This window comes from Astatotilapia calliptera, chromosome 7, assembly GCF_964374335.1.
Source record: "Astatotilapia calliptera chromosome 7, fAstCal68.1, whole genome shotgun sequence".
Classification (NCBI taxonomy): Eukaryota; Metazoa; Chordata; class Actinopteri; order Cichliformes; family Cichlidae; genus Astatotilapia; species Astatotilapia calliptera.
The window spans coordinates 11,810,344-11,824,484 of NC_137428.1; the positions used below are offsets into that span (position 1 = coordinate 11,810,344).

Genomic DNA, 14,141 nt, shown 5'->3' on the forward strand with positions numbered 1-14,141 from the left:
CTGGAAAAATACAGGCAAGCTGGACTTTTTATTCTCCACACTGCACTAGCCCTCTGGCAAGACACTGCAGACACCTCTAATGACTCCAAAACACTCACTGGCCCTGCTGCTAAAATACTGCCAGGCATCAAGTGATATACGCACCTTTTCTTAGTGTGTGTGTGTGTGTGTGTGTGTGCATGCTGCCTAGGAGCCAATACTGTCAAACATGTGCATTGCAGGTGCATGTATGATGGGAATGAGTGAAAAGCACACATGTTGCATGGTGCATGAATCAAACATAAATGATCATTAGCAGGTGACGTCATGGTCGATGATGCCCCCCCCAACTCCCTCCCTCTCGCCACAACACACACAGGCAACATCGCTCCTTTTCTTGTGTAATGACCTGCTGCTCTGGTCTGCAGTCACTCAGCCGCCAGACTTGTAGGAGGAGGGACGTGAAAATGCCTTTCTCTGTGGGAGACAATGACTCTGTGATCTCATGAATATATTAGAGGGTCACTGAGCAATGAGCAAGGTATACAGAGCAGCCATTCTCTGCCTGCCAAAGCACACTGCAAAAACCTATTGTAATTGACTCAGCTGGAGTCATCGTGTGTATTGACACACACGAGAATAGCTGTGTTAATATATAAACACATTAGTTTACCTTTGTGTGTGTGTGCAATGATAATTGCAAAAATGCATTATAAATCGCCCAACTAGCCTCTGCTCGATAATACGGCCATCAAGCAGCTTTGTCTTAATGACACGACTGCGACACTAGTAGCTAAGCTAACGTTGTTTAGCTAACGTAACTACCTACAATCAAGCGGCTTCGTTGTCTGGCAGCTGGAGCAGATACGGGGTGAGTTCTGCGGGCACTTATTATCAGGAATACCGGTTCCAGGAAATTAGTAAGGCGCTTTTATTATCGCGTGAATAATTACTTAGTTAGTTAAACTAATTACTTAATTAGTTTAGGGTAGGAAAATAGAGTGTTACACAAACTTATCAACGCGAGCTAAGCATCCTCCATTTAGCTAACGGTGCCAACCGGCGGCGTGTTCACATCCCTCCACAGCTCTGTTTCCACTTCTCTGCTGGCATTCACAAGACAGCGATACACGGACTTGCTGCTAGGGTCACAACAGCACGTTGCAGCTAACCAATACGGGACTATTGCATTGTTTCCCCCCACCGTTTCCTTGCTTTTAAATCGCCATTCGGAATCAAAACAACCCGAGTTTGATCATCAGTCCAGGCAGGTCGGTGAAACAAAACATCTGCTATTCTCATCTTGTTTTTTTTTTTTAAAGTGACGCTTACACACTCGCGCAGAGGTTGAACTCCTCCACACAATCTATGCTGCTGATTTTTCCTCCCGTTCTGCTGCACGTACATTACAGCCGCATGTTTTGTTTGTACTGCGATACTCTTGAGTTGAGTGCTAGTGTTGATTTGCATGTTGTACACGGCTCTGATTATCACCTTTTATTCACCTTATCATGTCTAAATGTATGTCACCATTAATTTGCAGTCCATTTCGTTAACTGGGTGTTTCGGGACATTTATAGGCATAGGTGGTCGTTGTTGTTGCGTTGCGATTTATATTTCTGAGCTGAGGTAGCCAGTGCCCTGTTTTTTGTTTTGTTTTTCCTTGGCCATGACTTCCTGGATTGTGTGAGGGGTACAATAACATGTTGTTCTGGCATGAAGACAGACTGTTATTTTGGGTCAGCGTTGACATGAAAAGACAGATTCTTACCTTTGTTAACCCCGTTATACGTTCAGAAAAGGCTCAAATGAATATTTATGGTGAAGACTTTTAGCTGCTTTTTCCTGATTTATTTAGTTTTTAAGATGAAGTTGGGCATACATTCTAGTTGGTGACTTAGTGAATGTAATTCAACACTTTTTTTTTTTTACTTGTGTCTAGGATTGTATTTATGCCTAAGGTATGTGTGCTAACGGAAAAGGGGCTAGTGGAATAACTAGTCTAGTACAGTATAATATAGGATAGAAAAAACCAAACAAACAGAAAACATGAGTGAAGTTTGTTTAGGATTGAGTTGCACTTTGTACTCTGGACTATGACTGCAACTTATTGTTTTCATTAGGGGTGCACTGATTGTGAAATTTTTCTCTAGTATTAATGTTTAAAAACAGCTTTTGTTTTCCTTATTGTTCAGTGGAAATAAAAATTTTTCTTTTAGATTTTTTTTTCAAATTACTATAGACCACTCACACTGGTAAATGCCATATTATTTTCTGTTATTCTGATACCAGTCAACAGGCTTAAGGTTTAAGAAAAAAAAGCTTTGAGCTTTTCTCTACACTTCTGTCCAAAATGTTTTCAGGTTGTTGTCACATGTGATGTAGGTGATATTTGGGAAGCTGACACCAAAGATTCGACCTTTTTTTCCCCTTGGAAGTGACAACTTTTTGTTTTCAAAGTTGCTTGTTAGTTAAATTTATCAATTGTTTCATCAGTTGGTATATATGAGGGGAATAATGAGCTTTTAGCTTGTTTTGGAACTGCATTTGTTTTAATACTAAAGACACAAACAGACAAGAGGCATTATTTCTTGTTAAAGTTGGCCCACAACTTCATCTAGGATTGCTGCAGACAGGCAGACACACACACACAGCCCGCTTTACTAGCAGTTAAAGTAGTTAACAATAAACAACAGTAGGAGGAATTTGGAAAGGTCAGTAAAGTTTCCTTCTAAACAATATTGTCACATTAAACATTTTCATAAAGGTTAACCTGGCCAGTGTACACACTGATGTTAGCTGCTTAACTATTAGTAGTTACTAGATCGCCACAAATGTAGTTTCAGGGGCTCAAAAGCTAGTGTACTCCAAGTTCTGGGCCTACACTCTGATAATTCTGAGGGTTGCAGCTGAAGGTTAACTTAAGCTAGTGAGTAGTGGCTATGGCTAATAATAAAAAGCTAATTTTAATTTTGGAGCTACCCAGCAAACATCAGTCGTGTCCGTCTGTAACATTATAATTTATGGTGTTAATTTGACAGGATAACACAACTATTTGTGTCTGAAAGTTATTTCAAGAGGAAAGCTTAGCAACTAGAGCGAAAACTGGTATCTTATCTTACCAGCTTTATTTGATCAGCAATGAAAATGTGAAGCTGAAGTTACTAGAAGCGCGCTTACCTCATACAGTCTAAATATAATCACTTTTATTTTTTGTTAGCGTTAGCATGCTGTCTTCACAGATGCTTGCAAAGAACCAAAGTTGTGTTAGCAGCATAATGCGGTTGTTTTTGTCCTGGATGCCATTTTCCACTTTACCATTTATCTCGTCCTTTTGTGCAATAAAAATAAATATCCATATGTCTCTTTATTTTCCTCCACTGACACACAAAGTAAAATCAGCTGATTGTAGTGAGAGTGCAAGAACTGATAAGTGGGGTCAATAGGCAAGGAACTGTAAACTGGTTTTCCACAACCACCGGTTCTCGATTCCCATTTCTACTCTTCACCACAGTGAGGATTGCAGCATATTAGTTTAACATTGGTATTTGGTTGCTGCTCTGTATTGGCAGATACTGTGAGCAGTGAATGTGAGTGCGAATGGTTGCCTGTCTCTGTGTTAGCCCTGCGACAGACTGGCGACCTGTCCAGGGTCTAGCCCGCTTCTCGCCTTATGACAGCTGGGGTAGGCTCCAGTGCCCCCCGCGACCCTGAAACGGATAAGCGAAAGTGGATGGATGGTAATCTAAAAGTGCTGGCTGAGTCTGCACTTGCTCAACTTACCTGTTTTGTTAGAACAAGACACAGTCAGAGCTTCCATCCCATCTCCCTCTTGTCAGAACCTTTCTTGCTGATGTGCTAAAGAACAACTTTTTCATTTTCCATCTTTGAATCACACATGTTATCCAAGGTAGAGGAAACTTATCTGTGACAATGCTAAATCACTGAAGCTATGTCCACCAAACATGGAGAGCATAAGTTTTCTAGCGAAACTGAAATAAGCACAGTTTTCATTGACAATATTGGACTGCGGCCACAGAATGGCTGTAATGTAAAGGATGGCTGCACATACTAATTGACAGACAAGAAGCTTTATGATACCACTCACTGAGATTTAAAAAACAAAAACAGAACATATATTTTTTTCTTATCAGTGTATAGGGGTGGCGCTTTTTGCATTTTTAAAATTTTGGCTTTGAAAGGTATCATAAGTCTCCAGTTCTTGATCTGAAGGTCAAAGTCCCAGAGACCTTGACCTCAAAGTTAAGATCAGAGGTCAAGTTGTCTAAAAGATCTAGACAGTTGGATTTTCAGATACTGTGAATTAGGAGTCAAATGTGTGTCAAATTGTTAAGTGGCTTTTTTTGGAATTTGCATCAGAGGTTTACTTTCTTTTCAGTTGTGTGTGTGGGAGAGAGAGAGAAGTGAAGTGTTAAATAGGGCTGCAGTTTCTAATTTTTTGTGATGGATTAATAGTGTTTTGTTGAATAGTCCAACTTGCACATTTTCAGAAAAGCAGCAATTATTTGCATTTGACAAGCTTAAATTTATTAATTTTAGGCATTTATGCTTAAAAATTAAAAAAAAAAACTATCTGAAATTTTCTTAAAACGTTCTTAAAAGCAGGAGCTGGAAAGCAGGAATGCAGGTATAGGAGCAGAGGGTCAGTTGTGAGTTGATTGAGTGGCTTTGGTGTTTTGGCTGGCAGTGTGTTGACAGTAACAGAGAAGCAAAGAACATATGGTGAGAAATGAAATGCTGCTAGACATCATTTTGTCATTTCTGTACAGGTAGTCTGTGCTGGTTGTGTTCACATTAAACCTGTGATAAAGTTAGACATCATAGATGTTTCATATTTATTTTTGTGTGGTTTTTGCCATCCAGCTGTAATGAGACAACAATAAGTTGTAAAGTGCTGGAAGTGCTTTTTGATGAATGAGAATTCAAGTATGGTGGTTACATGATCCAAGATTCAACTCTCTCTTTCTTTCTTTTTATACAAAATATGAAGTGTCTGACCTAAATCTACAAAGTGCAAATAGAAAGCCAGAGAAAAGATACAGTGGGAGGGGATGTTCAAGGCTCTGATGTTGGAAAATTAGCATGTCAGTTGGTAACTGTCAGATAAAGAAAATCTTGAGTGGGAGAACCCAGGAGGAGAGCAGTGGCAGAGCAGTGAGGAAGAATGTGCTGGGAAAAAAGCATCTGTCATTAAAGGAGGAAAAGGCACAAATAAAAAAGCAGCGGTGTTAATATATTGACCAAGTCAAAGAACAAGTTTAATCTGTTCTTGCATGTTCTCATGTGGTGTAACCTTTTTTGAACACTGTAATTAAGACATGCTGTGTGTGTAGATTAAAATGGTCCAAGCGTCACATTTGTCTGCACAGTAGAGCTGCAGAAATGTGACATTTCAATTTATGGAGGTTTGATGCTTTTTTTGTCACATATGACAGGGTGTCTTTTACAGATGTACCAATATCAGGTAATTTTAACCTTTTTCTTGTATAATAATATATTGGCAAATATAAATTGCATTTATATTTGCATGGATGATAATTAGCTGTTATGTCAATTTTGCTTTAGCTACATAATAAAAGTAATTGAGTTGTTTTAGGCTTTTAGCTTTTCATCACACGAAGTCTTATTTCTTTATATTGTTCTTCTAAGGAGCCACACTTTCTTGCAGTTTTTCTGAAGCGGTCTTGAGACGGTAGTTCAAAGTTTTACTTTTACAGACAGACATGTCTATAGGAGATGAAAGTCATACATTCTTCACTCTATTGCTAAGGGAGAGGCAAGCCACCCTTGATAAAAACCTAATTTCTGTCACTTGGATACGCAGTCTTGCTCTTTGGGTCACTACCCATAGCTCATGACAAGAGGTGAGGGTTGGGCCATAGTTTGACTGGTAAATCAGTAGCTTTGCTTTTACGCTGAACTCTCTTTCTACCATAGCAGACCAGTACTGCATCACTATAGCCACAGTCCCAACCTGTCTGTCAGCAAGACCATGAGATGCTTAAACTCCTTCACTTGGGGCAGCACCTCGTCCTTGAACCAGTAGACCATGGCTTCAGACTTGGAAGGGCTAATTGTTATACCCATTGCTTCACACTCAGCTGTGAACTGCTCCTTTTAAATCTAAAAGACATGGATTGAAAATACACTATGCTTCAAAATGGATCGTGTTTTTTTTTTTTTTTTTTATATATATATAATACTTGTTTATTAAGGCCCTCTTAAAATAAATTTGCACAAGTAAAGACAGTGACAAAATCTTTTAGAGAACTGAAATATCAATTGACTGTATATTCAAAACACTAGCATTTTTCTACAATATTACAACTTTGAAATGGCACCGAATAGTAGGAAGGACACGGCAACCTGCTAGTGATCAAAGAAATCAGAACTCAGAACAGCGCTATATATGCCTTTTTAATCAACTTCACACTACCATAAACCTCCAGCAACCAACTGGGAGAGTAATATACATTGTTCCCTATTGTCCCCCAGTTACATGAGCTTAGAGTCCGGGTGGCTTAAATTGATGTCACTTAAACACAACACAGAGATGTTCTGGACATAAAGTTAAAGTGGTTGTTTCTTCACATTCTTTTAATGGCTTGAGTTCATTTTGTAAGGGTTTGGACTCCTTTGAACACAGGAAGCAAAAGAAGTACCTTTTGTATTGGTGCCCTTTTATAACTATGGGCCCTATTGGCTGATGGAGTTAATGGTTAACTCGTGTTTTTTTTCATTAAAATTTCTTTTAGATTAATCTTTAAAATGACTGTAAATTTATTTATGTATTTATTATTTGTAAAATTATGTTCACACATAAGGTGTGTTCAGATGTGTTACCATACTCAGATGTTTGGGTGACAGCAAATTATTTACCCAGGCGATAATAAATTTGATGTTTTGTTTTGTTTTGAATAATGCTTTTTATTTTTTAATAATGAAAAGCATCAAATTGTCTAATTGAAATATTTTAAACGGCAAATATTTCATCTTTTCATCCTTATGATTTTTTCTAAATGATCAACTAGCTTCACTTGTGTTTTGGATTCAGAAATAATCAAATTGATAGTGATCTCTGTCTTCAAATAAAAATAAAACAGGAAAAAATTCTGCTTAAGCTTTAAACGTTTGTGTCGGTAAGTGACTATTGTACATTGGTGTTCTGAGAGAAGACGGTGCCTCTCTGTTCTCTTAAATTTCTTTTGATATCAGCAGGCTAAATATAGCTCGCAGCACCCCTCCCCCTCCTTGACGAGGTATCAGAGCCAAGAGAGCAGTCAGTGATAGGCTAACATTTTGATGTGCACAGTGACACACACACACACATTAAAGTGAGTTGCTCAGAGTGGGACGGCACTGTCTTTGTGCACAGAGTACGGGCTACAGTGATGATAAATTGCTGCTGTTTGCGGCACCAAATGAGATTTGAGTATTCGTCTTTTTCTGTGCGTCTCAGGGCTGCCACTGGAGGATGGTGGGGGTACTCCGATGAACCTCCTCAAGTGCATGAAACCCTCCTTGCCTCCACAAAGGTATCCACACACTCACACAAGTGTGACCATAAGCTCAGTGTCCTCAGGTGAATCATGTGACCCTTCACCTGCTAAGCCAAGCAAGAATGAGTCTTGCATTACTAGGCAAGCCACTACAAGTTATAATGGAATGAAATGTTTCCCATTAGTTGTTCACTTATTTAATATGATTTAAATATACAAATTGGTTATTTCATTAAAATTTTCAAATTATTTTTATGTATGTTTGAAGTGTTCTTAAAACTACTCTTTCCACATCATATCTTCTAAAATTAAAATATGAATAACTTAAATAACTTTCATTTTCAAGCAAACGTCCCAAGCATTTCAAGGCTCAAATAGACTAAATCAGTTTTCTTTGGATTTTGGAGAGCAATCCTGCAGTAAGCTTTTTAAAGGTCTTACACCAGATTTGTCTATAACTGATTGGTTGTCTGTGATACCTACACTACGCCTGGTACAATAAAAGAAATAGTTATGTTTTTCAGAATTTTGAAAGTATGGTTTATTGTGAAATTCCCAATATAAAATCTTTCTTTTATGGCTTTATGCCTTAAAGGGACATTGTCATCTCCAGTTTCATCAGTGCCGTCTCACTTGATGGGGAAGATGTTTTTTTTGAGACACAGGTTCAGAGGGAGAGTGAAGTCAGCGCTGCACGACTTGTAGTGTCAAGCGATAGGAGTGTGCACTGCGTGTGTTAGCTATTCTGACCAGTATCAACCCTTCTTCATTCTGTCTCCTCCTGCACTCCATGGTCACATTTTGCTGTTTTTATGGAGACAAATTCATAACACATATGAAATTATGATAATTTTTATTATGAACTATTAATTTAACAAAGTTCCTAAACATTACATGTTAAGCAGTCATTCGTAAGCAGTCTGTTTTGTGCTGGCTATAGCTGATGTTCCCCTGCAGGCCTTTCCTCATGCAGTCATGGAAAATCAAAGGAAGAGAAGTCCAATTGCAGAACCATGCTGGCAAATATAAATCAATGCAGATGGATAGAGAATGGATGGAGAATCTTTTGACTATAGACATGCTCAGTAAGTGTATGTGCTGCACCTCCGACCAGGAAGAAAACTTGGATGCATGGATCTGTAAATAATAAAGGAAAAAAAAGAAGCAGATAACTGAATTCCCTCCAGTTTGAACTATTAAAGGGAATCCAGAGTGTTTTCTGTTAAGTCTTTTTGGATGCATCTGGATTCGCTTAAGCCGAAACAGTCTTAATTGAGTGCAGCCATACAGCTTGATGACTGCTGTTTCACTACAGAAAGAAGTGGAAGAAATGTGTAGGCAGCTCAACAACAAGCAGTAATGGTTAAAAAGGGGGAAAATGGGGAAAAAAGTTACAGAAACATATTGAATCTGATTATTAAGTGAACAAATGCCAGATTAAACTTCTATGTCTTTACCAAAATATGGAAGAGTAATTTAAAAATATTAAAACTAAAACATCCATAATGGTGTTGAAGGTTTCAGTGTCAGTAAGCCTTTAAATATTGTGCTCTGAGACCGGTGCTGTCCTTTCCAGTAAATGGTTTTCAAGGAGGAAGCAGAAACCTTAACTGTGAGATAAATAAACCATGTTATGGTTCATCATTAGCTCGCCAAAGTAAAAGGTGCAATGATTACCTTTTACTCACGTCCTTGTGCTACAGCAGTAAAATGAGCTGTAATAAGGTCTGTTTTCATCATCTATTTTCGTTAGGAAATAATAAAGTTATGTCTGATATTCTGACATTTAATGTTATTGATATCTAGATGAAAGCTCTCTCTGCCTCTGCTGAACCTCCACAACTATCCCAGTGACTTGTATTCATATCCTCCTGCAGCATTGGCGGCTCCTTCATAAATGAGCCAGTCTCCTGGCAACCAGGCACCAATCAGCACGCAGGATCTCTCTCTGTAGTAACCACTGTGTGGGGTGTGACCAATCACACACACAATCAGGTAACACATGACTTGGTATCCTGGGTATCCTGGGACATTGTTCTCCTCCTGTTGGCTGTAACTGTACAAAAGACTAATTTCAGAAGTATATACAAAGCCTGGGTTTAATTCAGAGTATAAAATCAAGGGCTGCTATTCTGACTGAGAATCTAGAAGTGAAATATTTCCCTTTACTAAAAGGGCTAGATTTTGTAAGAGGTACTTGTGCATATTCAGTTTGTTAACTAAAATAGATGGTAGTCAGGCAATCCCCTGTTTGGAAGCTTATTGTAGTGGATGGGGTCAGCAGCGAAACGGATGTCGGCCCCTCCAAAAAGAGGAAAAATCTGGTGTAAGTGCACACTGTGTATGAGATTTTCAGCCCTGTTCAACAGGGGACTAAAATAATTGTATTACTCTCCTTAAAGCCACCAGAATCACTTGACAAAAACAGTAATTTTGCCTTGCACGATATGAGAGCTGCTCGAGCACCAGTGTTTCAGTGTGTTGCTCGGTATTTTTCATCATGATTGTTTTTTTGTTTTGTTTTTTCATAAATGTCCCGTAATCTACTATTAGAAAAGTAAAGATTAGAAAACAATAAAGTCATCAATGGGCTAGCTGCTTTTCTCTGAAAGACTTTTACTTTCAGGACACTGATATGGCTGAAGTTGAGCTGCTCTCAACGGTTACATCCACATTTCATTGTTAAATGTCCTATTCCTAACCTACAGTGCTGTTATAACTTTCACAAATACTGTTTCGTCCCAAAGACCAAAACATGTTTGAGTCTACTTAGAAGTACATGTGTAAAAAAATTACTTAATTATTTTAAAATAAACTGTCTCTCTTTAACTTTCAGTTTGAGTGTTAAGAGTTAACCTAGGAAGCCCACACTTTGGTCTAATGAATGTCTCCCACCACCTTGTCTGCCTTCATATCTTCCCGTCACTTTATGGTTTATATGACTGTTTGGGGTGAAATTATTCCTCCTATTCCTATGTAGGTGTTTGGTGCACCCATGGGCCCTGGCGATAGCTCTGGCAGTCACATGATGCCCGGTGGTAGCCCTGGTATGGGTCCTGGGATGGGCTCCCAGTTCATAGGTCAGCAGTCATATGGAGATCCTGTCTCGAAAGGTTATGGCCAGCCAGTCATGTATGGACGTCCCAGCACTGCTTACAACCCAGCCTCCGCCTACAGTGGAAGGTATGCCATCCTATTGTTCTGATTATTGGCCAGTCTAGTTGGTGCTGTGAAACCACATTTTTTTATGCTCAGAGAAAAGGCAAAGAGAAACTACTAGTTGTAGTAAATTATGATCACCAGTTAATAGGTTAATATGCTTTTTCATGTCAAGTTAAAAGACATTGTAGATCCTTCAACACCAATTATTAAAAAGATGTAAGTGAATGTATGTATGCATACATTTTACCTTGAACGTCATTAAAAGATATATGCTGTACAGTCATTCCACCCTGGAAAATGAACATTCAAAGAAATCATGTGTATTTTAGTACTGACTATTTACACAGGCACAACTCCCCTAGCTTGCTGACTACATCCCATAGAGATGGTTTTATACTGTCCGACTACCAATATCACCGTAAGCAACTGAACTCATCTTTATCATTGCCAAAGTAACCTTACAGGGAGTGCAGAATTATTAGGCAAGTTGTAATTTTGAGGAATAATTTTATTATTGAACAACAACCATGTTCTCAATGAACCCAAAAAACTCATTAATATCAAAGCTGAATGTTTTTGGAAGTAGTTTTTAGTTTGTTTTTAGTTTTAGCTATTTTAGGGGGATATCTGTGTGTGCAGGTGACTATTACTGTGCATAATTATTAGGCAACTTAACAAAAAACAAATATATACCCATTTCAATTATTTATTTTTACCAGTGAAACCAATATAACACCTCCACATTCACAAATATACATTTCTGACATTCAAAAACAAAACAAAAACAAATCAGCGACCAATATAGCCACCTTTCTTTGCAAGGACACTCAAAAGCCTGCCATCCATGGATTCTGTCAGTGTTTTGATCTGTTCACCATCAACATTGCGTGCAGCAGCAACCACAGCCTCCCAGACACTGTTCAGAGAGGTGTACTGTTTTCCCTCCTTGTAAATCTCACATTTGATGATGGACCACAGGTTCTCAATGGGGTTCAGATCAGGTGAACAAGGTGGCCATGTCATTAGTTTTTCTTCTTTTATACCCTTTCTTGCCAGCCACGCTGTGGAGTACTTGGACGCGTGTGATGGAGCATTGTCCTGCATGAAAATCATGTTTTTCTTGAAGGATGCAGACTTCTTCCTGTACCACTGCTTGAAGAAGGTGTCTTCCAGAAACTGGCAGTAGGACTGGGAGTTGAGCTTGACTCCATCCTCAACCCGAAAAGGCCCCACAAGCTCATCTTTGATGATACCAGCCCAAACCAGTACTCCACCTCCACCTTGCTGGCGTCTGAGTCGGACTGGAGCTCTCTGCCCTTTACCAATCCAGCCACGGGCCCATCCATCTGGCCCATCAAGACTCACTCTCATTTCATCAGTCCATAAAACCTTAGAAAAACCAGTCTTGAGATATTTCTTGGCCCAGTCTTGACGTTTCAGCTTGTGTGTCTTGTTCAGTGGTGGTCGTCTTTCAGCCTTTCTTACCTTGGCCATGTCTCTGAGTATTGCACACCTTGTGCTTTTGGGCACTCCAGTGATGTTGCAGCTCTGAAATATGGCCAAACTGGTGGCAAGTGGCATCTTGGCAGCTGCACGCTTGACTTTTCTCAGTTCATGGGCAGTTATTTGGCGCCTTGGTTTTTCCACACGCTTCTTGCGACCCTGTTGACTATTTTGAATGAAACGCTTGATTGTTCGATGATCACGCTTCAGAAGCTTTGCAATTTTGAGACTGCTGCATCCCTCTGCAAGATATCTCACTATTTTTGACTTTTCTGAGCCTGTCAAGTCCTTCTTTTGACCCATTTTGCCAAAGAAAAGGAAGTTGCCTAATAATTATGCACACCTGATATAAGGTGTTGATGTCATTAGACCACACCCCTTCTCATTACAGAGATGCACATCACCTAATATGCTTAATTGGTAGTAGGCTTTCGAGCCTATACAGCTTGGAGTAAGACAACATGCATGAAGAGGATGATGTGGACAAAATACTCATTTGCCTAATAATTCTGCACTCCCTGTAGAAACACTTGAAGAAGTAGGCTGGAAGCCAACATCAGTTAACACTGGAATGATGATAATTGATCTAACTGTGGTACAGAAGGTCATCATGAGAGATAGGTCCTGCATTTGGTAACCTTTTACATAACCTCAGTAAATATTTCTTGCCCACAGTTGCTAAACAACTGCAAACAGCTATGCAGCCCACCACATTTCTTTCTTTCCATTTCTGTTTTGTTTTGATTCCCTGCTATAGTTTTTTCTGCCTCAGGCTCTTCATATATCGGATGGAAGAGGGTGATCTCCCAAATCAGAGCCATATCAAATATAAATATCTTGTTTTGACTCTAGTGGTTAGGACTGAAATGCTTTTTTTAATTACATGCATGTAATGTAATATGGTTGCTCTCACCCACGACTCTGACTCATGCTAGTGACAAAACGTCACATAGTTATGTGTAGTTTACTAATCCCACTCATCTCCCAGTTTTCCTTTCTCTCCCCACAGTTACTCTGGAAACAGTGGAGGTGCCGGTCTAGGCGTTCGTCCACCCTCAGATTTCACTCAGGCTGCTGCTGCTGCTGTTGCTGCCGCCGCTGCCACAGCAACTGCCACTGCTACAGCGACTGTTGCAGCAATACAGGAAAAACAGAACCAGGAGCTGAGCTATGGCCAGGTAAAGGTCTCTGAGAAAAATATGTGCATCTCTTTGTGTTAGGGGAGGCATGCAAGAAGAGAAAAGGGAGAAGCTGCACATAGCTTTCATGGTTCAGGTGCAATCATTTGATGTAATTAGCTGATTTTATTTTCCATAAATGATAGTGAGTTGAACATCTGAACTCTGCGTTGGATGTTACCAGATGTTTCTGGTAGTTGCAGCTCTAGTTTCAACTTGTTCGTGTTGATCCTGATTGCCAAATTTTTGACTCAGATAATTTTAGCATCCAAGGTTGGACCTGTTACATGTCCCACTCTCTGCCTATAATCTCCTCTGAAGTTATTAATGAAGACACAAAAGCACAAAGAGAGCAGCAGGCAGTGATCATGTGCATCCTCTTTTAGCTTAAACAGACATGTCAATCAAGTATTTGCAATAAATGGCAATAAGTCTTTAACATCACTGTGGAGGAATTTTGGCTCACTCTTCCTTACAGAATTGTTTTAATTCACCTACTGTGGTGTGTTTTTGAAACATTCAGATGTTGACTTGTGTATTTAAGATACGTCTGGTGCATGACTCAAGTGTGTTTGAGCTTCAGGATTTTCTGGTAGAGAGCAGAATTCATGATTACATCAGCTATGGCAAGTCGTGCAGATCCTGAAGCAGTAAAGCAGTCACAGAGAATCACACTACCACCATCATGTTTGACTGTTGGTATGATGTACTTTTTCTGAAATACTGTTTCATGCTGAATGTAATGGGTTGTAAGTCTTCAGAAAAGTTCTGCTTTTGTCTTGGCAATCCACAGAATATT

General features: G+C 39.3%; 1 protein-coding gene across 8 annotated transcripts in view; it reads left to right on the forward strand.

Annotated features, from left to right (window-relative positions):
- The first annotated feature begins 499 nt into the window (after positions 1 to 499).
- The window catches only part of LOC113025308 (zinc finger MIZ domain-containing protein 2-like), a 33,037-nt gene continuing 19,395 nt past the window's right edge, over positions 500 to 14,141 (forward strand). Inside the window, exons 1-5 of one of the 8 annotated variants that reach the window (XM_026172920.2) lie at positions 500 to 520; positions 7,460 to 7,535; positions 9,377 to 9,494; positions 10,480 to 10,682; positions 13,174 to 13,342. In XM_026172920.2, coding sequence (XP_026028705.2) covers positions 7,492 to 7,535; positions 9,377 to 9,494; positions 10,480 to 10,682; positions 13,174 to 13,342 — 534 coding nt within the window. In that variant the 5' untranslated portion in view covers positions 500 to 520; positions 7,460 to 7,491. Of the gene's footprint in view, positions 521 to 560; positions 851 to 944; positions 1,251 to 7,459; positions 7,536 to 8,439; positions 8,585 to 9,376; positions 9,495 to 10,479; positions 10,683 to 13,173; positions 13,343 to 14,141 lie in introns of those variants that run through there. The other 7 variants (XM_026172916.2, XM_026172917.2, XM_080303452.1 and 4 more) reach the window with 7 other exon arrangements.